The 26,950-nt window shown below is 44.1% G+C and overlaps 2 protein-coding genes across 2 annotated transcripts; both read left to right on the top strand.

Annotated features, from left to right (window-relative positions):
* The first annotated feature begins 1,718 nt into the window (after window positions 1-1,718).
* SLC19A2 (solute carrier family 19 member 2) lies at window positions 1,719-13,302 on the top strand. The gene is made up of 6 exons (XM_066569022.1): window positions 1,719-1,904; window positions 2,053-2,658; window positions 5,741-5,963; window positions 9,412-9,604; window positions 10,484-10,625; window positions 10,854-13,302. Exons 1-6 carry the CDS (start codon window positions 1,719-1,721, stop codon window positions 10,977-10,979), a joined length of 1,476 nt encoding a protein of 491 aa, XP_066425119.1. The 3' UTR covers window positions 10,980-13,302.
* Window positions 13,303-17,079: 3,777 nt separating this feature from the next.
* CCDC181 (coiled-coil domain containing 181) lies at window positions 17,080-26,338 on the top strand. The gene is made up of 6 exons (XM_066572076.1): window positions 17,080-17,194; window positions 20,082-20,233; window positions 20,751-21,608; window positions 23,985-24,131; window positions 24,758-24,912; window positions 25,490-26,338. The coding sequence occupies exons 2-6, from the start codon at window positions 20,105-20,107 to the stop codon at window positions 25,608-25,610; spliced, it is 1,410 nt and encodes a 469-aa protein (XP_066428173.1). The 5' UTR covers window positions 17,080-17,194; window positions 20,082-20,104; the 3' UTR covers window positions 25,611-26,338.
* The last annotated feature ends 612 nt before the right edge of the window (window positions 26,339-26,950 follow it).

Raw genomic sequence — 26,950 nt, 5'->3', positions numbered from 1 at the left:
CTTTTAAGAACAAAACCAAAACCCTGAGAAAACATGGAGTACTTAAGTCAAAAATTTGTTCCAGTTTTTGGGGGAGAAATCTAGTTAGCCTGACTGACTGTGTATGTTTTTTTTAAGGAAAATGGCTAAACGGATGTAGCTCGTTCTAATCCACTGGAAACAGCAGTTGAGCTCCAGTGGCACAGCTCTAAGGATTGTTGTTTTGGAAAAGAGCAAGGCCCCCCATGAGATCCTGTGAGCAGTCTGGAAGCTGTGGTAACTGTTGCCTCTAGGCAGGGCACACCAAGAACTCCAAGGTTTTGTTCTTTCCTCCTGCCCCTGCTCGGCGTGAAGCAATAGTCAGAGGGTGCACACCACCTTGCTAACAGCCCATATCCCTTTATTACCTGCTCCTGGGCCACATGCCAGCGGGACAGAGGGGCTGCTAAGAGAGAGGGAACCCCTGGCAACGCGTTTATCAGTTGGTGTTTTGGCTCATTTCACTCTAACCATGCTCTTTGAAAAGATCAGCCATTCCTTGCCTGTGGCTGAAATGGATGCCAATATTAGCAGGAACTGATTCATTGTATATAGGGTTTTGCTTCAAGCTAAAAGGTAGTGAAATAGCAATATATTTTTTTTTCCTAATAAATCTTACAGGTTTTCTACAGAAGAGAACATGGAGAAAAATAGAAAGGAAATTTTGCTAGACCCAGAAGATAAAAGCAGAAAACCCATCAAGACCAAAATATTTAACTGTGTTTTAAAGACAGCTGAGTAATCTTACGGCTCAAATCCTCTTTGTAGCTATGTTTACTAAGGCATGATTATGGTGATTACAGTAATAAAATATTAATAAATATATAATAGTAATAGATAGTAGTAAAATTCTGCACTACAAGGAATCTGTTCTGGGGCTGAGAAGAACTTGTTCTTTCCCGCCCAACCCTGTATATCCAGATGCCTAGGAGGCAGGATATGCAATTGCACAGGCGGGAGGCTTGACCCCTGGTGTGAATTCTCTCTGGCTTCAGCCAGTTTGAAGAACAAACTGTAGGTATAAAACAGGAAGCCCTAGAGTGGTAGCAATATCGTGGAGATCAAGGGAGTGGAGCAAAAGGAAAGGCAAATCAAATAGATAGAAGAGATTGAACAGAAAAACAGCAAATAGTTCAGAGGATTGGCAAAGCTCTAGGAACAGTATTACTGGGCAAAACTTTAGATTATGACTTCGAATGCAATATTTTATTTCTTCTAGTTGAACAACAAGGTGCTGCTTTATTAAACCACAAAAGCCATTCAAGCTCATATCTCGCGAAAGGGAAGAAAGCGGCAGCGGTCAGCGGCCGGACGCGCCCGGGCCTGGAAAGCCGGAGCAAGACCGGCACAGGCGGCAGGGATCTCTCTCGGTGGGAGCAGGTTTCCAAAGCAGGCTCGCACCTGCCCCGGAGGAACGGGGGTAGGCGGAGCCCAGCGGGCGAGCGGCCCTCGAGGACCCCGACCCTGCCCCGCCCCTCCCGCGCGCGACTGCTGGCCCCGCCCACGGGGCGGACTGCCCAATCCGAGCGCGGTGCGTGGCCCCGCCCCCCTGACACTGGCCAATCAGCGTGGGGCGCAGCGCCGCGGGCCGTAGCCGGAACCTCGTTTCGGGAGGTGACCGGGACGCGCCCGCCACCAGCGCCGGCGCCTCCGCCCCGGGAGCGCCTCTGACCCCCGGAGCGCCTCCGGCCTGGCCCGGCATGGAGGACTCGCACGGGGGACGGGCGGCGCGGCGCTCCACCCGGGCTGCCAGCGGCAGCGCCTGCTGCTGGGCGCTGCCCACAGCGCTGCTCTGCGCCTACGGCTTTTTCTGCAGCGTGCGGCCGTCGGAGCCCTTCCTCACCCGGTACCTGCTGGGGCCGCACAAAAACCTCTCCGAGACCCAGGTACCGCGTCCCCGGGGGGCTTCCCCCTTCCCCCCCCCCCCCCCCCCCCCCCCCCCGCGGGGTGTATGTCTGTCTGTGTGCTGCATGTCTGTGCTTTGTTCGCAGTACGGGAGTGCTGGCGGTTACCGCTGTCTTTTCCCTCCCACAGGTGTTCAACGAGATCTACCCGGTGTGGACTTACTCCTACCTGGCGCTGCTCCTCCCCGTGTTCCTGGCCACGGACTATCTGCGGTACAAGCCTGTGGTCCTGCTGCAGGGCCTGAGCCTCATCATCACCTGGTTCATGCTGCTGTACGCCCAGCGGCTGTGGGCCTTCCAGCTCCTTGAGTTCTTCTACGGGATGGGGACTGCCACCGACATCGCCTATTATTCCTACATCTACAGTGTCGTCGATATCAACCTGTACCAGCAGGTCACCAGCTACTGCCGAAGTGCCACCCTGGTGGGCTACACAGTGGGCTCGGTGTCTGGGCAGGTCCTTGTGTCAGTGGCGGGATGGTCCCTCTTCAGCTTGAACGTTGTCTCCTTAACTAGCATATCCATTGCCTTTGCCACGGCGTGGTTCCTGCCCATGCCACAGAAAAGCCTTTTCTTTCACCACCTCTCAAGTCAGCGTCTTAGTTGTGAAATGAAGGTCATGGACTGTAAAAATGGAGCTGCTGTCCAAGATCATCCCGACGTGCAGAGGGCACCTGGCTGGGAGGATGAGACTAAAGTTCCCTTAAATGGGCAGGGTCATTCAGCAGAGAAACAGGTGAGTTGTGCCCTGAGTTTACAAGAGTAGAAGATGCCATACTGACATAGTTGTCATACGTGAATATATGTACGTAGCAGTAGAGATGTAGTATCTCATATACATATCTCATGAGAGCAAAAAAGTATCCTTTTACGTATCCCTCTTCCTTACTTATGGCACAGGGAGAATTATCACTGGCATCCTTTTGCTGTTTGAGCATAGTAGGCTGCTCCTTAGTTTTTCTGAAACTGCTCTTCATGTCTCACCAAGGCTGCAGTTTGAATGCTCTGGGCATCAGATTGCCATCCAATGGTACGAAGCAAGGGACATCTCTGGGACAGTAAACATTGAACATATGTCCAAACTCTGTGTGTGCTTCTGGATGCACCCAGTGACTTGCAGAAAAGGGGCAGTTCTTCAGTACTCAGATTTTGGCATTGTTACTCCAACTGTTGTGTGAGTTGTGCTGCAATATGCTGTGTAATAATTGGTGTTTTATCGTATGATCCTGGAAGGAAGCTGCTCTAGGAAGGAAATTGCAGTAGTTCTTGGAGGCTCTTGGAAGCAGACATTGATTAGTAATACAAGGGCAGAATGTGAGAAATTGCAGGAAGCACATCTGCATGATATCTGCTTAATACAGCTTCTGAGAATGCCAAGGCAGTGCCCTGACTTGTGGCTTTTGTGGGCTGTGTAACTTGGCAAAGTCATTTGTACAGAAACAAGTGCAGGGACTATTGCTTGGTGGAGAGATGTGCTGGTTCCCACCACGGGTGAGCAGCCTCCAGTTTTGGAGCCCAGTGTGAGTGTGTAGTTGCCTGCTGGGCAGGTCCCTGCTGGCCTCATTGCTCCCGGAAATGCAAATATGTGAAGATTCCTGGCAGGGGGATTCGAGGCCCTGGGGAGAGGTTAGCCTTGCTCCTCAGACAGAAGGAGGCTGTACTGGTTCTGAGGACAAGCCAGAAGGTTACCTCAGCTGCTGGATTAGTCAGCAGTGGGTATTTCTTAGCAAGTAAGCCACAGTTAGCTGGTTTGGGGGAGGCAGCATCCAGGGCTGCTTTCTGCTTGTCCAGAAATCTGCTGGGAATTAAAGGTATTAACATTCCAGGGACTTAATCCTACCCCATCCAGCACGATCGTGTGTGACCAAGGATATTTTTACCCGAGTTATGCTTGCATGTTGAAGGGTATTTGTTAAGACAAATTCTGTGCCATAAACATATAACTTACCCATCCCTTTTGTTTACCTCACTCCTCTCCTGTGAGAGTACATGTAGTACCAAAGTAATGGGGAAAAGTTTAGAAAAGGAGAGAGTACACCTGCCTAACTCCCCTGAGGTCACTTACACCAGGTGCTGAAGGCTGAGAAGCATTGGAGTGTGATGATTGTCCTTCTTGCTGAGGTAACAGCAACCATATTTCACAAACATGGATGGCTGAAGGAATAATTGTACTGAAGAGGCACTGCCAGAGCAGGGCAGGTGTGCCTTTCTGCCTTACCAGACACTCACTTGGGGCTGAGCAGCCAAATCAGTTTTTGTGCTGTGTGTGACCATTCCCTTCTCTTGTTTTCCTGTGTCTAAACTTGTGCTTTGTGTGAAATTGTTGGTGTGGGAGTTATGTGTAAGGTCACATTGCCGCAAGCTCACTTCTTCCCAAGTTGTTCTGCTGTGTTTTGGAGGAATGGTATCCACATGCAGAGCAAGAGTTACACCATTGGCAAGGCACCGGTGGGACTGTGTGGTGTTTAATAAAGATGCTTAGAAATCAGTGACACTTGAAGGAGTGGAAGAAAGGAAGTTCAGGACAGGTTTCAGGCTGTGGTCTTTTGGAGTTTTAGTAGAAACCTTTTGAAATGAGTTCTACTTTGCTTGTGGAAAATAGTATTTCCCAGGAACATACTGCATGATTCCCCCATGGAAAGGGCATAATGCCAAGAGCTCAAAGTTGCTGCTGCTCTCTGGAAACCACTCTGAAACTGGGCATGTGACAGCACAATGTGCAATAGCTCGGTCCTGTGACAATGCTGTGTGTTTCCCTGCAGGGAATCCAAGTTCGCAGGGGCCTGAGGTGCTGTGCGGGCCTTGCGACTCTGCCCAGTCTCACGTTAAGTAACTGCTCCTCCTACTCAGACCAGAAGGGTCTTGCCCTACAGAGTCTACACTATGTCTGGAACTTTTGTCTACAAAGACATGCTCTTTCCCTCTGCTGCTGTTGACATAAAGTGGTAAAGAACTGTAGTTGTATGTAAAAAGCAACTGTAATAGTCTGTATGTAAAAAGATAGTAAGTACTGTAATATCTGTATGTAAAAAGCAATTTTGATTAATGTCATCCCCTGTTGCTAGAATTGATCTATTTTCAATTATTTTTAAGGGTCTGCCTTAAAATGCTCTTTCTAGAAAGATTTGTATTGGAAAGCTTTATTTTTTTATCTCCTGCCATTTGTCAGGGCACTTGTATGTGCAGGACCTGCCATTTGCAACAGCAGTGTCTGGTGGAAGTAGCTTCTCTTTCCCTTTAGATCCCTAGGTGACATCTCTCACCTTCTTGAAGCCCTGGTGAGCTTTAACAGGGGTAGAGTGTATGGCAATGAGCTTGCTTCTTTGAGTATTGATAAACTCACAATGCCTGTTGGGGACAGATGTAGTTCCCTGTGCTACAAAATTTGGTTGAATTTTAATCAGGAGTTAAAAGTGTCAGTGATACTTTTTGCCTTTATGATGTAAATGGCTGGCTTCCAATCCTGCCTTGTCAAAGTGGATATTGTGTCCTGTTCTCTGGTGTTTCTTCTGTGGTACCCTTCAGTTGCTCACATAACACGTGGCAGTCCCTGCTGTCTGTAAGGGAGAGCCAGAGATGGGGAGGTGCTTGGGACTGAACCCTTCCCCTGCATTTAAGGGTATGGCCCTGTTTGGCACAGAGATTGTGGGATGAGAAAGCTTTTTAAGCATTACTGTGCGGGGGTTTGTATCCTAGAGTGGCATTGTCACTCACCAGTGATCAGAGCACCCGAAAGGGGCAATTTTGTGGAGTAGTGTGAAGTGTTCATAAACGAAGACTTAACATTTCTCTCCCCTTCTTTCTCCCAATCTATGCAGAAGCAGAAAGTAGACATCGCAAAGGTGCTCAAAGACCTCTGGCAGGACTTCCTGCAGTGCTACTCCTCCAGGACCATGCTTTGCTGGTCTGTGTGGTGGGCACTGTCCACCTGTGGCTACTTTCAGGTCATCAACTACGCTCAGGGTCTGTGGGAGATGGTGCTGCCTTCTCACAGCACAGACATCTACAATGGTGCTGTAGAGGCAGCCTCAACACTCCTAGGTAAGCTTCCTGCTTAGCTCCTGCTCTGCTGTGAGAAATGTCTTGTTTCCCTCATGGTCACTAGAGCATGATTTGGAAGTGCTATGCATTCCCCCAAGCATGCAAGGAGAGGTAAACCCTGGCATTTGGGGTGAGTCTTCCCTGACATGCACGGGTAGGGTGCTCAGTGTGAGTTAGTCATGGAAGCAGCCCTGATTCTTGTCATCCAGTACATAGGTGTTTAGAGGAGCCTCCCAAGGCAATCATCATTCTGAAATACTTGGCACAAGGCTGCAGGCATGTGGCTGACTGTCTGCTCTTGACTGTCACCATGACAGTGAGAGTCTATGTTTGTTTTAGCCACCCAGAGTCAGACATGGGGTCCTGTGCATTTGGTTTTTCTCCAGGAGCCTATGAAGGTTTCCTGTACGCACCCAGCATGCAATGAGCCATGGTTAGTCATTTCAGCACTGTTAGGAGCAGAAGCTATTAAGATAAAAGAAGTTGGTTGACTTGAAAGGGACAGGTAGGTCAGTGAACACAAGCATTTGTTTATGAAGTTGTTTAATACTGTTTCATTACCAGAACTAGGACAATACTGTTTAAAAAAAACTAACATACCCTTGCAGAGGTTTTCTAGATGTTGCTGCAGCGCATCCCTTTTCTTTGATGGAGTCATTGTTCCATCATCTGCTGTGGGCATCACCTACTTGGGGGCAAAAGAAACCAAGGTTAAATAATAAACACAAATTATTAGTGCTTCCTTGGGTGTGCTCAGCCCCTTCTTGAAGTTCAGTAGGAAGCTGTGGCTGGTTTATAGTTCTAAAAGCTGGTCCACAACCCATTGTTAGTTGGGTTTGAAACTGTTGGCAACTTGATGACTTTGTCTATTCAGTCCTTTGTGTACTAAATCTGCCCTTAAATACCTTGCTGTCATACACTGTTTCTCCACTCTAGCATGAGCCTATGGGTCTTCTTGTTTGGATTGGCTTCCTCTACCATCCTACCTTTGTCCCAGTAGAAGAATAATTGGTATCAAGGAAAAGAGGACCCATAATGTGGCCTAATAGCAGCACAATTTAAAAAATAAAAAAAGGGGGGGAAGGGTATTCTTCAAACCTTATAATGAACATCTTTGATAACAAGGTCCATTTTAAAAACGCCTGTAAACAATGGACCTAAACTCATAAGACTGAAGTTTTTAGTTTCCCATTTTGATTTTTTTGTCAAGTATCATTTTTATAAATAATTGAATCATTTTGGGTGATGTTTTCAGGCAAATTAGCCTGAACTGCTCAAATGACAGAATCCTTCCAGTTGATAGAGATTAATTGCTTGAAAGAAGCAAAGTTTAATGAATTTATGGTCACAACTAAAAGCTTGAAGTGTGTGACAGGACTGGAAGTCCTAGCACCCGTTAAGAATGAGCATACAGTGACCTGACTTCCTAGGCACTAGTGCACATGCTCTAATTTCTGATTTCCAGTTTGAATTTATTAATGAGCTGTTTATTTATCTCTGATGTCATGCCAGGGTTGTATTTTAGCACAAAATCTTTGCTCTGGGCCAGACAAATCAGGTTTTTCTAGCTGTTCTTTGGTAAAGTTAAGCTCTTTGTTCTCTTCCTTAATTCTACAAGAACACAATTCTACAAGAACACATCTTTGCACCAAACCTGGGTTGAGTTTCATTCCTTTTGAAGATGGGTAATCTGAATTGCACTCAATTCAGTGAGGCATCAGACTTACAGAAGAACATGCTGTTCACTCTTTGCCCTGTATTAGAAATCTCTCCTGCTGTGTCCTAGATCTGATTTGCCATTTTCATTGCTCTTAATCATTCTGTGCTCAGTTAGGAGCAACGTTTGGCAACTTTTCATAAGGTGCTGTTGCAGTCAGTGCCCTGCAGAGGGGTTTAAGTTGGCATGGTGACTCACGTAGCTGGCGGCTCCCTGTCCTGGGAAAGAGAATTAGTATTCCTTCTAGGGAGATCAGCTGACTGTTAGGTTGCATCCCTGCGCCTTCTTTGGAGTGTGGCAATCCTTTATCAGGTTGGGTTGTGAAACCACTGATCAGCTGAATGTGTCTCATTGAAGGACAGAGACTGAATGTCTTAATTAGGTGTGAGGCTGATACAACCTTGGCACATAAGGAGAATATGATTTTGTGAATTGCCATGAGATCCTCATGTCTGTTCTCAAATTTCAGAATTGCTGAGACAGTAGGAAGAATGCACCACGACTGAGCTTCTTTTTGCATTTCAGAGTTTTGCTACTGAAGGACCCAGACTTCCAAAGAACAAGATGTTAGTCAGACTTTAGTGGGGGAAAATAAATCCTTTCCCTTGGCATAGTGCCGTTCTTCACCAGTCTGCAAGATTGATGTATGGTCTGACAGGATCGCAGTCTTGTGCAAACTGGTGGTGCATAAGGAATCTTGGTGTGCTTGAAGGTTTTCTAAGACAGCATGCCAGCTAAGGGCTACAAAGAGCTTAGATAATGCACTGTAGCACTTTTGTGCAGTGGTTACTGCTAAACACAATCCTGTTTTTCAGAAATGTCCTGTAAACCTCCCTTTTTCAGTATGCTGTTTGTCTGGTTTGCTGTGTACCGCCATTATGCTGTTGGTTGCTATTTGGCTTATTTGCAGAACAAGGCCTACTTGGAATTGGAATTTTCTATTAATGTAATATGTATTTAGACTTCTCAGTAGTTGCATCTATGATAGTGCATGAAACACACTTTGTCTGCTCATTGAATTGCACAAAATACCACGTACTTTCCCATCCTCTGATTTGTCTTTTATCCCCATCCCCTCTTCACAAAATCCAGCCAGAGTTACAAACCTGTCTGGGTGGTAAAGGATTGTTCTTGCACAATCAATAGTGCATGATTATAACCTGTGATTAGCCTGCATTCCAGGAGATGTGGATTTGGACTCCTCAGTCTTAATCTTACAGCCCAGTGTGGAGATGACAGTAGGTGTAGGTTTTTCTGCTTCCTGGGAGAGAGCTCTAACAGCTGTGCATTAAAGTGAGTAGTGCCTTTCTCCCTCCTACCCTCTGCTAAAGCACCAGTAAATAATTCGGTGAGTGCTTTTGAGAACCAGGGTTTGGATTTCTCAACAGAAATTACCCAGTTATTGACAGCACTGCCACAGTCAAGCACAGAGGAGTGAGTGGCAGTGGTCTGAGGCCTGGGGCTGTCATGCTTCTGGCGCCAGAGAGGAGGCTTTAGAGGCAGTCAGCATTGACCTATGTATTTTTGTCCTGTTTCTGTAAGAGTAAATAGGAGTTTACAGCAGTGTTCCAGGTGAGGGAGGGGTCAGGAAGGAGAGCTGCTGAGGTGTTCTCACCTGTGTCCTCCACTTCATTCATGTTTGGCTGTTAGGGGCTATAGAGCTCCCAGTGCACCATCTCCAAATTGCTCCAACTGTAATTACTAAGATTTATGCTTTCTTTCCCCTCACAGGAGCGGTTGCAGTCGTTGTTGTGGGTCACATAAAAACATCCTGGGCAATGTGGGGTGAAGTGGCACTTGCCCTGTTCTCTCTTCTTATTGCTGCTGCTGTGTATGTCATGGACACTGTTCATAACATCTGGGTGTGCTATGCATCCTATGTCATCTTCAGAATTATCTACATGATGCTAATCACAATAGCAACGTGAGTATCTCTGTAACGTAAACTGCTCTCAAGGTTACAGCTGGTATGAAAGCGGTGCCTTTCCTGTGGAACAAGAGTCTGTTGCAAGGGTTTGTGTTGCGATTCAGGTTGGAAACTGAGGCATGGAGATATATTTGGCTGGCAGTGTGCCCAAGCTTAAAAGTCTTGTGACACTGAAGCGAATACTTCTAAATATTAGATAGTGCTGATTGCTAGGGAGATGTTTTTCATAAACGTGGCTGGAGTGAAGTGTTAACAGATGAAGAAAGGACAATGCTTTGCCTGGATTGAAGCATCAACTTCCCCTAACCTGTAGGAAAACTACTTCCATGTTATTTGTCACTTTGGGGAGGAAAGCTTAGCTGGTTTTGAACCACAAAATCACTGCAAGACAGCTCAAGCACAAGGAGAGGGGTGATGCTGAAACTGGCAACTGCAAAGGGAGTTCTGGTTAGAAGGATGCAGAAGGTTATGGACCACACAGCAACAGACTGAAGCTTTGAGATTCAGCCAGCTGCTCTCTGCGGTCAGAGTGTGTTGCATCTTCTCCACATGACCAGACCCTTTACATCAGACAGCTGGGCTGCTTCAGTGACACTGAAACCCACACAGCTCCCTTAGTGGTGTGTTGGGTTGTTTGTTTGCTTTTAAAAAGGGGGGTTGCAGGTGTCTGTGGGTCTCTTCTAGCTATTAAGTTAGTCCATTGTGATCCTATTTAGAAAAGGACACTATCTGTGCAAGGTAATTTAGCTGTGGAAAATATGAAACCAATCAATGTAGCTCCTCAAGTTGCAAAGTTGTTCTGTCCAGAAACGTTCCTGCCATTTATGCATTCCTCTGCTTTTTCCCTTATGTTTCTGGTCATCCCTTTCTTACCAGGTTCCAGATTGCTACAAATCTCAGTGTGGAGCGGTATGCCCTGGTGTTTGGGGTCAATACTTTCATTGCCTTAGCACTTCAGACTCTGCTCACTGTGATTGTTGTGGATGCCAGTGGGCTTGGCTTGGACATCTTCACCCAGGTATGATAGATGTTCTTGACTTTATTCATGGAAGGTGGGGAAGGGAGGAAGATAAACCAAGCTGTAAAGCTTCTCAGCTACCTGTTTCTGGGTCAAGGATTTGACAGAGAAATACCTACTGAATCCTGATATTTTAGAATGGAAGGGAACTCATTTATTTTATTAACATTCCTATGAATCTGGAAACTGTTTGGTTTAACCACTTCTTTTTCTTCCTCTTCTCTGCAGTTCATGATTTATGCCTCTTACTTTGCGGCCATCTCACTGGTGTTCTTGGTCAGTGGCATCTGCAGTATTGTGGGATCTTACAGAAGACAAGAGCAGGTGCAAAGCAGATCTCCTGAAAGCCAGTAGTGCACTAAGCAAAGACTCTTGGTGACTACATATGAAGATATAGGTCTGTTTTTAATCTCTGCCTTTTCTTCCCAAGGCAATCACCTTAATGGTATATGGTCCATATTTATACTATATTAGTAGCACATTTTAGAAGGTAAATATATTAGCTCTTACGTAAGTAAGAACAAATATCTTCTTTCTAAAATGCCTCTTGTTCTTCTGTTGCATGTATGGGATGTGCAGCAAAGAACAGTAAGTTTTCTCAAAGAATGAGAACCTTGGGAGGTTTTAGTCTAACACTGTCCATCTGCAGTTTTGTGATTGTCTGGTCAACTGCTGCTCTCTGTCATGAGGTGCTGCTACAGGGCAGAAATGAGGGCACACTAACAGACCTCTCTGTGGAGAGCCCCAGACCTGGGATAGGAGGTGGCCTGAGGACTGTGCTCTGGCAGTGTGGCTCTCAATAAAGCTGCCCTGTGATGCTGGATGCTCTGTTTTGAGGACTGGTACACTTACATTTCTGCATATGCACATGCTTCCTAGAGGAGCTTGTACTGTTTTTCTGTTCCTGTCTGTCATCCCTGCTGCCAGAGGTTTACCTTAGCTGATCATGGTTCTTCCCCAAAAACATGTGTCCTGGGGCAATTTGTGGCACTGGTGGATGGGTTATTAGCAGCACTACTTGTTCCACAAAGGCCTGCACCCAGGAAGGACTGTAACTGGAGGGAAGCTAAGAGGGAGTTGAAATAGGCAAAATGCTAATCCATGGGACCCCTGGATAACTTTGCCTTTGTCCCTTAGGGCTGCAGGTTCCTGTGATTACAGGAGTCATTGCCTCACAACCCATGGGCTGGACTGTTTCAGGGATGGTGTATGTTAGCATACACTGAGAAGGAAGGTAACTCACAGGATTTTAAGTTATTCTTTGTGCCTTTAGAGAATTGTGGCTGTGGTGATTAAATTGATACCTTCAATTATGGTAGTTAGCAGAATGACTGCCTGAGGCTTTGGAAAATGATGATCTGTAATTTTTCCACTGTTATTTTAAAATGCCTTTATGCTTCTGGTGGGTCTCTGTCCACTAGTTCTACCTCTTCTTTCCACATGAGCAGAACAATGAATGTTTAGAGTGGGCAATTCTTTTTCTTGTCCAGTTTAAGCAATTTGGGACTTGCCTCATATTGTTTTTTTAAAATAATTTATTGCCTCAACACTGAGGAGGAGTTGCAGAGAGTTGTACCTGGGCTTGGGCACCTGGGTACTCAGGCAGCATGAGCAGAACAGCAACAAATGCCTATGGAGTGTGCTTGTTTCTGTGCAGGTTGTGGTGAGTTTAAGTGTACAGGAGAGCTGGCAAGGGAGAAGGTGCAATGCAGCCTTTCCCTCCATGCCTTCTCTCTGTGTGTTTGTTAGAGCTCCTTTCTTCTTTCAGCTGAAGAAGCAGCTTTGGTTCATCACCTGCTTTTAGTGCCAAGGAGATTTCACAGTATTGGGGTTGGGAAGGTGTTTTCCCCCTGGCTGGGACACTTCCCATCACTTTCTGTGAGCCTCAGCCTTTACTACACAAGGTGCATGATTAATGTGTTTGGCATGTGCTGCCTCGGATCCAGGGAGCCCTTCCAGGCCAGCTGCTCAGGGGAGCCCACTCTCCAAAAACTTTTTCTTTCTGCACACTGCCTCTTGAAACAGCCCCCTAAAGAGGGGCTCAGCTGCACTGGCACTTACACATGTAAACTTAACTGCCTTATCCTGAAATGGAAACTTGAAGCCACCCATGTATATATTCCTTTCTCTGTGGTTTTTTGTTTTTAAAAAAATCAAATCTGAAGCCATGAAATGCTAGCTGATGAGCTGTCCTGGGACGGGATAGTCTGTCCTTTGAGTTCCTTGGTCTGATGGCAGTTGGAACAAAGCAGGGGGAATAGGTACACAGCACTCCTATCAAGTGACCAAAAGGAGCAGCTCAATTTTAATCATACTTTTCCTACAGAGGTCAAATCTTTGATGGGGAACAGCACAGTTATTTTAAAAGCAAGTCACAAATTAACTAATGTCTTATAGCAATATCAGTGATTTTTGTACCAAAGTAATGAAACTGTGGCAACTACAATAGAAAGGCTTCTTACGCTGTGTGTCCTCAGACCCACAAGGTATGGAAGCCACACCTGGATGTCATTCAGGTTCTGAACTCTGCTGTTGCTTTGGTGATGAGGTGACTATAGAGCCTGATTGGAGCTGTATGCAGAGTTAACAGTGATGCCTAGGAAAACCTGTAACCATGTGGATGTTGTTGGTTTCTAATTAAACAGCTATTTTTGTTAAATAAAAATACTCTGAGCTATCCTGTGTGAAAGATGGGTTTTTTTCTATTTTGATTCCCTGGTGATCCATCGCACTGCTGCTGCAGGTTATTCTGAGCATCTTTGTAATAAAAAGAAAAACAATCTAAAACAAAACATACAAAAAGAAGCAATGCTTCAAGAAGCTGATAATTGATGGCTGGCTTGTGTAGGTTTCCATAACTCTGTGCAAGTGTCTTGTTTTGGGGATTCTTAATGCTGAGCAGTCTGTAAGCACCACTCTAATTCCAGTGCAGACTGGTTTGCAGAAAGGAGATCATCACTCACCAATGCAGGGTAGCCCTAGTCAGGACGCTCCAGTCTAACTGGGGGTGACAGTACAGGAAAGCAGGTGTAGGGTTTCCATGCAGGAGGACCTTTTTACTTACATGGACCTAGTGTCAAAATTGAGGCCTTAAAGGAGAAGTGCTGTAAGCTCCCCATCCTGGCACACCCTGCCTTGGATGTGGCTTGTCCCTCATAGTACAGGGTGGAGGGCACAGTGTGTGGGTAAGTAGCCCAACAAGCCCTGTGCACAACACCAAAAATAAAAAAGGGGTGTTCTGGGGAGGAGAGGGGGAGGGTAGGCTTTCTTACACATGCTTCCTTCAGAGCTTTATTGCTGAAGGATAGGACTGTTGGCATGTCAGGTCTGTTCTGAATTTCATTCATCTGCCTTCCCTGGGTGAATACAGGAGTCAGCTGTGGAGGGATGAGTTTCTTGACAGAGTCGGGGATTAAAATATCTGCTTGCATATGTCAAGAATGTAAATAGTAGGTCATTCAGGTATAGCATTATGCTTAGGGTGGGTTCAAGTGTTTCTCATCTGGTGCTGGTGAAAGGCTGCTCTCTCCTGCAAGTGAAGCAACTCCACGTGAGCTGTGGCAATCCTTGCTCCTCCCATCACATCCTGCCACATCCTGGACAGCTGAGAGAGCTGAAAGGGGCACACAGCTGCTGTGAAGGAGCAGAATTTCTTTGCTGGAGATAGAGCACACAGTGCTGTTTGGCGGAGATAAGATAAACACTACATGCGTCTGTCTGCCTGGGGTGTTGGGGCTGTTTCTTTGTTCCAGTTGATGCTGAGGGCTGCTGGAGGTGAGTGTTTCAACTGAATCTCTGTCCTGCACTGGGCTTGCTGTGATGCTGGTAGGATGAGATGTAGTTCCTGGGATCACTGCTACAGTGAGGGACTGGGTGCTGGGCTTGTTCTGTCCTAAAAGGCAGGAATAGTAAGAGCTGCCAGAGGCTGCTGTTCCAGGAGCAGCACCCACTGCTGTCCCCCTGGGCTAGCAGTGGCTGTGAGAGCCTGCCAAGGCAAGGCAGGGTTGCACTTAACCCCTGATGTGGCTGTGTGCATGTGTGACACAGTCTGCTGCTCTGGCAGTGCTCTCAGGGAAAGGGAAGGGCTCTGTGTGGAAGTGGTTGTGTTTTCTTCTCTATTGGTGTGATTATAGCCAAGCACTGGGAAGGAAAGAGGGACTTTTACTATGGAAGGGGCAGGAGACTGGATGCTTTGAACCCTGCTCCCAGCAGCTTTTGACAGTGTCAACTGACAGTGTTTCCTACACTACATAAAAAAGGTGTTAAAGCACTTGCTTAATGCTGCTCTGGAGATGTTATCCAGCTTTTCTGTGTGAAACTCACTGTCCATGAATCTGTTCCCTGAACATAGTGTCTGATGCATTAGTGACAAGGAAAACAGCAGCCAGTATGCTGGGATCTGTCCTTGGAGCCCTGCACTGCTTTACTGCTGTTTTTGTTGCATTTTTCATAACCATGCTCTGCAGCTTCCTCACACACGGGAACACCTGAAACCCAACATTTAATGACATGTGGGTTAATGACTGCATAGATCAATTTTGATTGACCTTAAATCATTAAGTTAATATTATCAAATATCACAGCTTGGCATCCCAACAATAGGGTCTAATCCTTGTCTTAATCATGCTGATTTGTAATTAGTTGCATAAAGCATCTCTTGTGAATTAAAAGGATAGCACTGGCTTTTAAGATGAAGGATAAGTCTTACAATAAAAGCAGAGCAGAAAGCCTTGGTATTGTACCCAGTTCTCTGTATTTTAGACTGCTATGAACTTGTCAAAATGAAATGTGGAAAGTCTGAAATTCAGCATATTGCCTTCAAGGGTGGGATAACTGCTTTCCCTGGGTGAGGTCACTGGTTGAAGTTTCGCCCAGTACAACAGGAACCATTGCCAAGCAGCTAACAGCATCATCTCTGGTAAGTGTAAGGGAGCCCTTCCAGCCCACTAGAACCAGTGTCAAAACCTGGTTTTCTTTTTCACTGTATGGTGTAAAATTAGCAGAAGCCCTGTCGTCATGGAGTCCTGCCTCCTCCTATTGCACATGGCCTATGTTGACAGATGTCTTCAGAGAACTTGTGAACCCCACCTTGAAGGGGTTCAGCTTTTCTGTCCCATTTGACTTTGAGCGAAAGGGGGACCCTACTTGAGTTACTCTGAGAGTTATCAAAGCTCTGGCTTTGTGGCTGTTTTTCTGCCTGTATTTTCTTTCATTAGCATTAACCCTTTAGTACAGGGGAGGTGCTGCCCTCTGAGGTGTGTGGCCATGACTGTGATCGGCACCACAGTCAGTGCCGCCAGTGAGGCAAACACTCTCCCTCTCTCTCTCCCTCTTTCTTCCCAGAGGGGTCTATGCTACTGCAGCCCCAGCTGGTAGGAAGGCTGAGTAGGGTCATTCCCCAAAATTCAGTGCTGGGAAAAGAAGCATCTTGTGATGCTGAATGAACTTTATCACCCTGAACGGCTGCTGACAGCTGCTCGCCTTTGCAGTGAGCTCTGTGTGTGCTCTGTGGGGAGTCTGGTGGTCACACAGCTCTTTAGGGTCCTGCTGGTCTCAGGGGCACAGCATCCACTACCTGTGGGGTGTTTTGTCCTCTCTAGAGGAGACTGCACCTGCCAACTCCCTCCAGCTCCCCCCTGGCTCCACAGGTAAATCAGGGTGGGTTTTTTTGGCCTTTTTTTTTTTCTTTTCCCCAGATGGGAATTAATTCAGGGCATTTCCTGGTTTGTTTTTGTTTTTGTTTTTTTTTTCATTTCCAAGTTCAAGGAGCAATGTGTGGTTAACACAGAGAGGTGTGTCTCTGGAGATTCAGTGCTGTCTTCATTAGCGGTGAGACGCTGGAACAGGTTGTCCAGAGAAGCTGTGGATGTCCCAACTCTGGAGGTGTTCAAGGCCAGGTTGGATGGGGCTCTGAGCAGCCGATCTCGTGGAAGATGTCCTTGCCCATGGCACTGGGGTTGGAGCTTCAAGATTCCATTCCAATCCAAGCAATTCTATGATTCTGTGATTAACAAAAGCCCAAATCCTGACACTGCTGCCTCTTGGGCTGATCCGATTGCTCATTGCCAGCCGGAGCATGATGAATAATACAACACACAAACCGAGGCTGCTCCCTGAGGAATGCATAATTTAACAGCATCAAAGAAGGGCTTTCGGCTGGACAGGGTGAGCCGCCTGCCGCACTCCTGCCCTTCTCCTGGTGGGGTGCGTACCCCCGCTCCCCTCAGCGTTCTGCTTCCCCACAATTTCCAGGCCTTTGAGGTGGAATTGTGCCACAAGGAAACGGGGGCGGGGGGGGGAGGCCTGCCTCCATGGCAACAGGGCGGTGCGGCCCGGCCTACTCGCGGGTGCCAGGGCCCAGCGGGAGGCGGCGTTTGTCCCTCGGGAGGCGGCGTTTGTCCCTCGGGAGCCGCCGTGGCGCTGTGCGGTTCCGCCGCTGCCACGGCAACCGCAACGCCCGGCGGCGGCAGCAGCTCCTCGTCCCTGGCCGGGAGCAGCGGCGCCGGCGTGTCCCAGGGGAGCAGGGAATGCTGGTGAGGACGTTCCCCACTGCCTCGCGTGGAGTTCGGGTTCGTGGATCTGTGTATGCGTGTATGTTTTAGTGCAGGACAAAGAGACAGAAATCCGTCGCTCTGTCCCGCCTTTTGTTGTGACTGCCTGAGTGTAACCGCGTAGAGATGTTACTAAGTTGTGCAGAACAAATAGTCACAGCGCACACCCTCCGCAGACACGCCCCAAGTAGAGCAGAAGCAGGTGTAAATGAAGATTTGAGATTTTTCTGAATACTTTCGGTCCCTCTTAATGCTGAATCCCTTTACTTCATAATATCCAAAATAGAATAGGAGCTGATTCAGGATTTTCTGGTGTCCCTAAGGCACCAGAAGGACATAGCATAAGAAGGATATGGAACTGTTGGAACAAGTCCAGAGGAGGCCACGAGGTTGGTAAGAGGACGGGAGCACCTCCCCTGTGGAGACAGGCTGGGAAGGTTGGGGCTGCTCAGCCTGGAGAAGAGGAGATTGTGTGGGAACCTCATTACAACCTTCCAGTACCTGAAGGGACCCATAGGAAGCCGGAGAGGGACTCTTTGTCACGAACTGCAGTGGCAGGACAAGAGGAAATGAGTACAGACTGAAAGAGGGGAAGTTTAGGTTAAATAAAAGGAAGAAATTCTTTACTGTGAGGGTGTTGAGACACTGGAACAGATTGCCAGGGAGATGGTGGATGCCCCATCATGGAAAGTGTTCAAGGCCAGGCTGGATGGGGCTTTGAGCAAACTGGTGTAGTGGGAAGTGTTCCTGCCCATGGCAGGTGGAGTTGGGACTAGATGATGTTAAGGTCCATTCCAACCCCTTAATATTCTATGATTCTATGAAACAAGTCATTGAATTGGAAGTTCTCTCTTCAGCCATGGCTACTTTATCTTACAACAGAAGAATTTGATTTTTATGCTGCTCCCCATTATTACACTTCACCTAAATGAATTAAGCAGCATGTTCAATGTGTTTGTATTGAGTGCCACAGACTGATGTGAACATATTTTTTTAAAGACACCATTCATCTGGGCAGCTTTTGTATCTGCTTATCATAATAATGAAATCACAGAGAAATAGTTCTTTTGTGCTCAATATGCACTAGAGCAAAGTAATCTCCATTAAGATCCCAGGTATGTCATCACCCAAACCAATAATATTTGTTAAGGAAGGGGCATCTCCCAGCAAAAATCATTACGTGTCATTTGAGGTGGTGCAGGAAAAACATGATGGAAATAGATACAGTGTGGAAAGCCAAGGCAACAGTCTGAATGAGCTCTTAAAATTTAAATTCTGAGAAATCTAGTGTGAATGAGCGATTCCAGTGGCAATTGGTAGCTAAAAAGAAGTGAAAAAACTGACAGATTTTCTTGAACAACATATAGATCAGAAAAAACAAAGAGCTTTTAAAAGTTTCCGTACAAACAATTTTGCAGCAAATGCCCAGCTTTATTACCACTCTAAACCAAATCTTGACTAATCTTTGAAGTTTAAAAGAACATCACTCTTTACCAGCATGAAATACTGAGTTCTAAGGAGCAGAGCTGGTGTTCCTAAGGAGAAATAACTGAGAACTCAGAGATGCTCATCAGAACTGAAAACAAAAGCTTGGAAGAATTTAAGCAACATCTGCTGGATGAAGGGGTTTTTACAAAATGCATAGATGGATTTGACAGTTCAGGTGCAACCCTTGTTGATTCTCTGATTCTGTGATTCTTGTCTGGAAGGGCAGGATGGTCACACAGCAAGAGCTGTCTTGCTGTTCTAGGGCAAACTAGAGCCAGAGCTCTCCCTTACACCCCATATTGTCTTGCCACATCATCACAGAATGTTAAAAGGTTGGAATGGACCTCATCAAATTGTGACCTTCCTGCCATGGGCAGGGACACCTTCTACTAGACCAGGTTGCTCAAAGCACCATCCAACCTGGTCTTGAAGACTTTTAGGAATGGGGCAGCCACAGTTTCCCTGGGAAACCTGTTCCAGTGACTTACCACCAAAACAGCAAAGAATTTCATCCTAATATCTAACCTAAAATTCCCCTCTTTCAATTTGTATCCATTACTCCTTTTTCTGTCACAACAGTCATGATCTTTGGTATATTGAAAATGACACAGATTAATCCTCCTAGAGACACATAGAAGTGGCACCTTCCAGCCTACAGCAGATGGTACAAAAAGAACAGGAATGTTGAATAATTGATGTTTTATTCTTCTGTGCTGCTTTTGTAAAAAGTAATAAATTATTGAAGGAATGAGGAGGGGCTAAAGCTATGAACAGAGCAGAATCAGCTCTCTAGGCTTGTGAATGTGTCCGTATCTTTAAACTTTTGCATCTTAGATGCCTTGTACTGAGAGAGCTGAGCTGAGGGGCAGCAGGCAGTCAGCCTGAAGCACCAAGCACTGGCAATTAAGCAGTCCTGCAGGAGCTGGTGGCACCTGTGTGCTATGCAGTACAAAGATTTTTTAAAAGATTCAGTCCTTATAGTGGCTCATCTTCAGTTTTGTCATAAGCATGATTATATCCAGCCTGATTAACAGGTTAATGAGTGTTTAAAGTTATACTGGATTTAAACAAGTTAAGATATAAACAAGGTAAAATACAAGCAAGAAGTTTGTAGCACTTCTAGCTAACATAAAATAGTGGTCTCTTTGTCCAAGCCCAAGGCTAACTGTTAAGAGATCATGAGTTCTTGTTTAATCTCTGTCAGAGACATTAAATCCCCTTGAATTGCTTTAACTCAAACTTTTTTCCAGTAGCCAGAGCTGGAAAGGCCAAAACCAGTCATGTTTATGAGCCATTGGTGATCCTTAGTCCTGAGGTCCTGTGGCACTGTCTAACATGCTTGTATTAATACTGCTCACAAGTTGGATGTGGGTGTCACTACAGTTTGAAAATTTTTTATTCCCTCTCCTTTTTGTAGTATTACTCTAACACATCATCAAAATGAGTGAAAAGGAAGCTCAAGGAGATGTGGGTGATTCAACAGAAAATGCAGAATATGAGGATGATTTTGAAAAAGACACGGAATGCCTAACTGATGAAGAAGAAAAACAAAACCCTGGTGAAAAAGAGGTATTTGATACGTTAAATACTAGTTGTGTTATTTAGGAGACAAAATTTAGTAATATTTGGAATCATAGGCACAAATTCAGTATTGCTTGAAATGTGTAGGTGCATTAACTGAATTTTGACAAGGAAAGTTATTTGGATTTATAATGAAAAACATTTCAGCAAACTGGTTAGTTTGGTTCTAATATCTGTCAAGCAAAAAATTCAGTGTTCATTGAAAATGTAATTTTTTTTTCAGAAGTACTTCTGTGTTCCGTAAACTGTTTGTATAACACCCGTTGCAGTTTTATGCTGTCACTAATCACTTTACTGGTTAGTTAAACTTTGTGTGAATGTGAACATGAAGAGAATGAAGAGACTTGTTAGTGCCAAAAAAGCTGTTAGTTATGACGTGCACTATTTGACAACCTGGTTTAGAATGCAGATAGTTTGTACTGCTCTTCTCTCTCACTGTTTCTTTCCTCTTTCTTTGATAACTCTTCTGTTGAGAGAAAAGACTAGTTTATTTTAATTTTTTTAGAATCCTGAAGAAAAGGAAGAGGATGTTGAAGCAAAAACTCTTAAAACAGCAGACAACTTTCAGGAAGACAATGAAGAAATGAAAGAAAATCTAGATCAGCTTTCAGAGGCAGGTGTAAATGTGAAAGTATTATACTCTAATGAAAAGTATTTGCAATCTGGGGCAGATATTGAACAGGACGACCATGAATCTGATGCTGAGAGAGAAAGCTCTATCCAGGAATCCAAGCTGGAAAATGAGCAGGAACTGGATGAGGGAGAGGATGAAGAAATAAAGCGTTACGTCTTGGAAAAGATTGAAGAAGCCAACAAAGAGCTGGAAAATCAGGCTCCTGTGGATGAAAAAAGAGAACGGAAATTAAAATTTGTGGATGAGGTGGATCTTCGTCCAAAAGGTGCTGAAGTTGGTAAAACTGACCTTGCAAGAGGAGATGTTTCAGATGGGCTGTCTCAGCTGAATATTTCTAACAAGGGACAGAAAAGCACATCACTTTCAGAACGTGCTGGCTCAGATGAGGAGAAGACAAATGGTAAAGTTCTAGTGGAAAAAGATGGAAAGTTTGAACTCTTAAGTTTATGTGATATTGAAAGCCAGGGCATTTTGGCCCCAATAAGTGTTTATTTTACAGATATTGAAACTCAACAGACTTCAGAACTCACTGCCACTCAAGCGAAAGAAATGCCTCCATCTGACTCTAAGCAGCAGCCAGATTCTGCTTTGAATGGTGCAAAAAATCTGGGAAAACAGAAGACTGAGTCTGCAAACATACCCGTGAAAAGCTCCACTTACACTCTTACTCCCAGACAAAAAGAATTAAGGAGGCAGATAGAACTGAGGAAAGAAAGACTGAAGAGACAGGTAAATACATAGAGAAAAGTAAATCACAGTGACCATCCTGTTCCTCTGCTCCACAAAGACTATGTGCTCAGGGTATTTACACTATTCTTCCTTGATAAAAGAGGCAGCAATAATAGTTGTAGTAGTAATAACAACAACAATAATAAAAACAATAATTCTCTGGGGTTTGTATAGAATCTTTCAAAGCTCCTTTCCCAGAGTGGCATAGGATCATGCCTTGCTCAGAGGAGAAATGAAGTGTTTATTTGATACATCCTTCATAAATGGGCCTTCTTCTGTTACAGTTTTCTTGCTGCTTTTGCTTCTTGGCTCTCTCTCTACCTAGGTTCTCTTACAGTCCCACAGTTTATGGAATGTAGCACATGGTGTCACATCTGCACATATTATACTGCAGTGCAGGAATTTTATATTAACCACAGTAAGGCTGGGGCACATCTGGGTACTCAAGAAGTATGGATTGGGCAATTATCACATGGGAGAGTATTCAGGTCATAATATAACATTTACATAGCAGACTGACTGTAAGAACCCTTTTAATTCTTTCTCAGCTCATTACACAGAAAAAAAATATAAGAGAGAGTCAGCCTCTGATAGCTGTAATGAGGACTTCAGAAATCTTTACCAGAGAGTTAAAAAATGTTGATGTTTTTTCTTCTTTTTGCATTATAATGATACAATTGCAAAAAGGTAACTTGCTATGTGTGTTACTCTATAAAAGGAGCATGAAGCATCTGCCATTTTTCTCTGCCATGATGTACTAATTAAGCTGGCTAAGTAGCTTCCAAGGTTACTGTCTATCTGTGGAAAGAGCTCTAGGCTGCTTTATTTGAAAAGGCTGCTGAGGCTCAGCTTAGTAATGAGGGGAATGAAATCTGATGAGGAATTGAAGTGGCTTTTTTGCACACACAAGACTAGATCTCTTGAAAACATGCTCTGTATATTTAATGTAGAATGTAGGATAGTGAGGGGAAGGAAGGTTATTTTCCTAGCAGCGTGTGCTAAATTTCTTCCTTTATTGGCTGACTTATGGAAAAGTAAGCATGTGTTACCTTATTTCTTCATTCTGGAATGGAATTCTTCCATTCTGTGATGGATTTCACAGACATTAAACATTTCTTGACTTTACTAGAATCTATCTGCTTCATTTTGGTGGCATTTCCTTCATTCCAGTAAATTAGAAGTGGTAAGTTTGGAGGATATAAGTATCCTCCAAACTTGTATGTACCTTATATCCTCCTCAAACTTTTCAACTTCCCTAGGATATTTTAACCCCCTAGTTCATTGCCTAAGCATAACCAACTTCCTCAAAGGAGGACAAAACATTGCCTCCCATCTAATCGACCTATCCTGATACAAAATATTAGGCCCAGAAGGACTCGCCAACCTACAACTAACAGCAACCAAAACCGCCACTACGTTCCACTCAGGCCTAATCAAAGCCTACTTAGGATCATTTGCCCTATCCATCCTCATCATCCTCATATCCACATGCAGAAATAACCAATGGCCCTCAACCTTCGTAAAAACCACCAAATCCTTAAAATCATCAATGACGCCGTAATCAACCTCCTTATAATGTAGGTAAGTTTGGAGTATATAAGTATCCTCCAAACTTGTATGTAGGTGGGAGGAACATCATCTATTTGCAAGATTAGATTTCTTGAAGTATTGAAATGAGTTGGGATTATAGCTTTTGTGTCAAAGAGAGTAAATCCTGGTAAAAAATGTCCTAATCAGCTTTCTGAAGCATTAATTGAAACTTTTTCTCTTCCTTGTAGATACTTATCCTTAGCTAAAATGTAATTCATAAGTAAAAGAAACTTTTCTCAATTTTGTAAATATAATTTTGTACACTTGGAAAAAGCCTGAAGCTATTTATACTCCTTAAGTAAATACATTGCAACTTCATGTCCAAAAAAGGTCCTTATAAATAAGGTAGTGCCTGCAATCCATGTGTTGCTATATATCCTTTAGGGTTCAGTGGTCCATCAAGCCGGAGAGCTGCATTTTTTTTTTAAATGTATCCATTTAAAGTGATTCTAAGCTAACTAGAGATATTGGGCAGACTTAATTTTAAGAGTTTTTGCCTGATGCTATTTGAATGTCTGTGAGTCAAGAGGTGTCATGGAAACGGAGGTAATCACAAAAAGGACTAGACTGAAAGTGTCTGAATATATCACAAACAGAAGTGCTCCAAGCAATTTCTTCCCAAATGTTGTATCAGCTGTGATGCAGTTTTTGAGTATTCTTGTTTCATCTGTATTTTAGTGTGTGTCTCATGCAATTCAAATGGCTTATTTATTGCCTGCAACACTCTTTGCAGATTAAGATCATTCTCTTAAAAATGAAGTTTATTCAGTTTTCCTTCTACCTAAGGAAGAAGAAAAGAACAAGGAACTAGAAGAAATGAGGAAAAGACAGAACGAAATAGTTTTTAAAGCTTGGTTACAAAAGAAGAAAGAACAGGTACAACAAGAAAAGCGAATTCGTCGTGCAAAGCGGCTGGAAGAGCTGAGGATCAAAGTAAGTTCTCCCTAATCTGGAACTGGGATCTGTAGTGCTCTTGTTAAATAGGAAAGCCAAATTCTAAATCTGCCTTCTTAGCTAAGTGTATGAAAATTTACAGCAATGGGAAATGTTCTTGTTACATTGTTTTCAGTGAAGAGGTAGACCTGCAGGTTTTTATTGATCTACTTAGCAGAGTGGCTTGCAGTGTAGAAGCAGCACACATGAATTTAACTATAAAATCACAGGGGATACAGTGATGCTCCCATATACCAGGAGAAAGCCTTGATTGAGCCCTGAGTGAGCAAAGCAGCGAGAAGACTACTTGGAGTGTGTTTCTTGCCATCAGAACTTGTTAGTAAGCAGTTAATGCACATGACCCAATCAAAACTTGGAGATTCAGATGCTGTTCTAAAGGAAAATCTAAATTCAGCACTTTTTTAAACATGGTGCTTTGAATGCTTACTCATGTATACATTCTATGCCAGATTAGCATATGCTCTAGTGTGTTTATAAAGTGTGTTTCATGGAGGGGAGATGCCAGCAGAATACAAAAAAACCCCTATTATAATGAAATTATTAAGATTATTATAAAGGTTATTTACTGATAACCCTTGTGTATACATGTATTTTTTATTAATTAGGAGGTGCACAGGGATCCAGAAGAAGCCTACAGTTTATGGCTTAAAAAAAAGCACCAACAATATGTGAGAGAAAGACGGATAGAAGTCTTGAGACGCCAAACTGAAGAAGTGGCCTTTTATCCAAGCCCAGAGGATTGTGACAGAGCTTTTAGAGAGTGAGTAGGGTCATTCCTAAGAGACCACATTTGAAACTTTTGTAGTCTATCATCTCAAACTGTAGCTATCTTATGGTGCATCTTTGCTACTGAAATCCTCATTGTTTTGGAGGGATTTTTTTTCATATGAATATGCCCTTTCAAACTTACACCCTAAAAAAAATACATCAGTTCCTTGATGATGTTTGTTCACTGCTGTGAAATTATTTGTCAGGACCTGAGCTGAAAAGAGTGAATTACTTCTGCTAAAAAAGGGATCTCCTCCTCTAACCCTTGTTGCCAATTCTGGAGCAACCTTGGGTTGATTCAGTCCATGAAATGAGCATAAAGCTAATCCAGTTTAACAAAAGGGGGGAGGTAAAGGTGGGTACAGAAGGAGGGGAATTGGGGTGGGAAGGTAGTGCTTCCTGTGTTTGGGTATGGCAGGCTTTTAGACTGTCTCAGCCATGACACCCAACTTCACCCTACAAGACATGGTGGGCTACAGTTAAGTGGGGGACAAATCTCCTTTGAATGGATAATGTAAAGCTTGAAATTACAACTGCCAGTACTTCTGGTCCTCTTTCTCTCTCCACAGCTGGCTGAGAAGAAAGAGAGAAGAGAAACAAGCAGCAGAACTAGCTGCTAAAGAGAGAGCCAGGCAGCTTAGATTAGAAGCCAGAAGAGCAAGACAAATGCAGAACATCCACTATATTTAATTCAGAGCCCAAATTCTTTTGTTTCTCAGATCATTACAATTGAAAATTTGATGTAGCCACAGAGTTCTTGGTGGCAATCTTCTCAATTTTTATGGCTTGAGTTTTTGTCTTTTACAGCTACTGACTTTTTGTGGTGTTTTGAAAGCTTTCAAGCAAGTTTAACAATTACCTTCAGTGACAATGATTTTACTATCTATTTATTTGTAATTTAGTCAAAAAGCCTGCTTTAATGCTTAACTCAGGGATCTTCTGAGTTTAACCAAATCAAAATGAGTCAAGATAAATGAGGGTGGCAAATACACATTCCCTCCTTTAAAAGGCACTTTATACTCATAATGGATTCCTGGATGCAGGCTACTGTGTAAAATGTTAAATTTTTGGTGGATTAATATTGCTGTTTGATGCTGCTAGTGATTAAGACTGTGCAAGGTGTTATATTGTTGGAAAATGATGTTTCTTGTACCACTTCCTATTGATCCGTTGACCACCTCTGGACCAGAGGACTATGTTGTTTTAGGTTTCTGGAAGGTGGTGATTGAAGACTAATGTGTAGGTGATCATGCAACAGGTTTTGAAACTTACTTCTGTGAGTCATATTCAGTAGTTTTCTATTCCATGGAATTAAAAGCTTGTGCAAATTATGACCTTTTTCCAGTAGTAAGGAAGCTAGGATCCTTATGTCAATGTCAATGTTTATTATAATAAATCTACCAAAGTATATCACCTTACCCAGCTAAATTGTGAACTCTTAATAGAGATCGTACCAAAATCACTCATGAAATCATAAAGTTAGTGAACGAAGAAGAGCATTCTGTCCAGCTGTATGTCCCAACAGATTTCATGATCCTGGCGTTGCTTTTAAATTTTTCAACATTCACAGTGTTTTCTGGGGGTTCTGCAGTAGACAGAAGTGTAGTAGATGCAAAGGTGATTTGCTGGTAGTATTTTTCTCGGTTATTTCTGGGGCTAGTTACAGGCATATTGAGAGCATTGGTGTTGGACTGGAGGCTGCTCTGTTGCAGCTTTTGCCAGCATAGCAAGCAAGCATGGACACAAAATGAAAATTTCACATGCTCATGGGACACATAAGTAATAGGTGCCTTCCTCCTCCCAGTACCTTTCCCTGACACCAAAGGCAGAAAGAGCTTTCTGTGTCTAGCAAGCAAATTCAGGAGGAATGTTTGCAAAGGTTCACACACACCATCTCCCTAATTGTAGAAAACTACAAAAGAGGTGCTTCTCTGTTCAGTGCCTCACACCAGCAGAGTGAAGAGTTTTACAATTCAATGTCATATAGTTCTGTTTATGCTACAAAGAAATCAGGGTCAGAAATGTGATTT

Source organism: Molothrus aeneus, chromosome 2 (genome assembly GCF_037042795.1).
Source record: "Molothrus aeneus isolate 106 chromosome 2, BPBGC_Maene_1.0, whole genome shotgun sequence".
Lineage (NCBI taxonomy): Eukaryota > Metazoa > Chordata > Aves > Passeriformes > Icteridae > Molothrus > Molothrus aeneus.
The sequence above is the reverse complement of the archived record's forward strand: the minus strand, read 5'-3'. Positions and strand labels throughout refer to the sequence as shown.

Bases quoted from the DNA above. Each gene is read 5' to 3' on its own strand.
- SLC19A2 (XM_066569022.1), top strand. From the start codon at position 1,719: ATGGAGGACTCGCACGGGGGACGGGCGGCGCGGCGCTCCACCCGGGCT. The intron at 1,905-2,052 runs GTACCGCGTCCC...TCCCTCCCACAG, and splicing joins AAAACCTCTCCGAGACCCAG to GTGTTCAACGAGATCTACCC. The intron at 10,626-10,853 runs GTATGATAGATG...TCTTCTCTGCAG, and splicing joins GCTTGGACATCTTCACCCAG to TTCATGATTTATGCCTCTTA.
- CCDC181 (XM_066572076.1), top strand. From the start codon at position 20,105: ATGAGTGAAAAGGAAGCTCAAGGAGATGTGGGTGATTCAACAGAAAAT. The intron at 20,234-20,750 runs GTATTTGATACG...TAATTTTTTTAG, and splicing joins AAAACCCTGGTGAAAAAGAG to AATCCTGAAGAAAAGGAAGA. The intron at 24,913-25,489 runs GTGAGTAGGGTC...CTCTCTCCACAG, and splicing joins TGTGACAGAGCTTTTAGAGA to CTGGCTGAGAAGAAAGAGAG.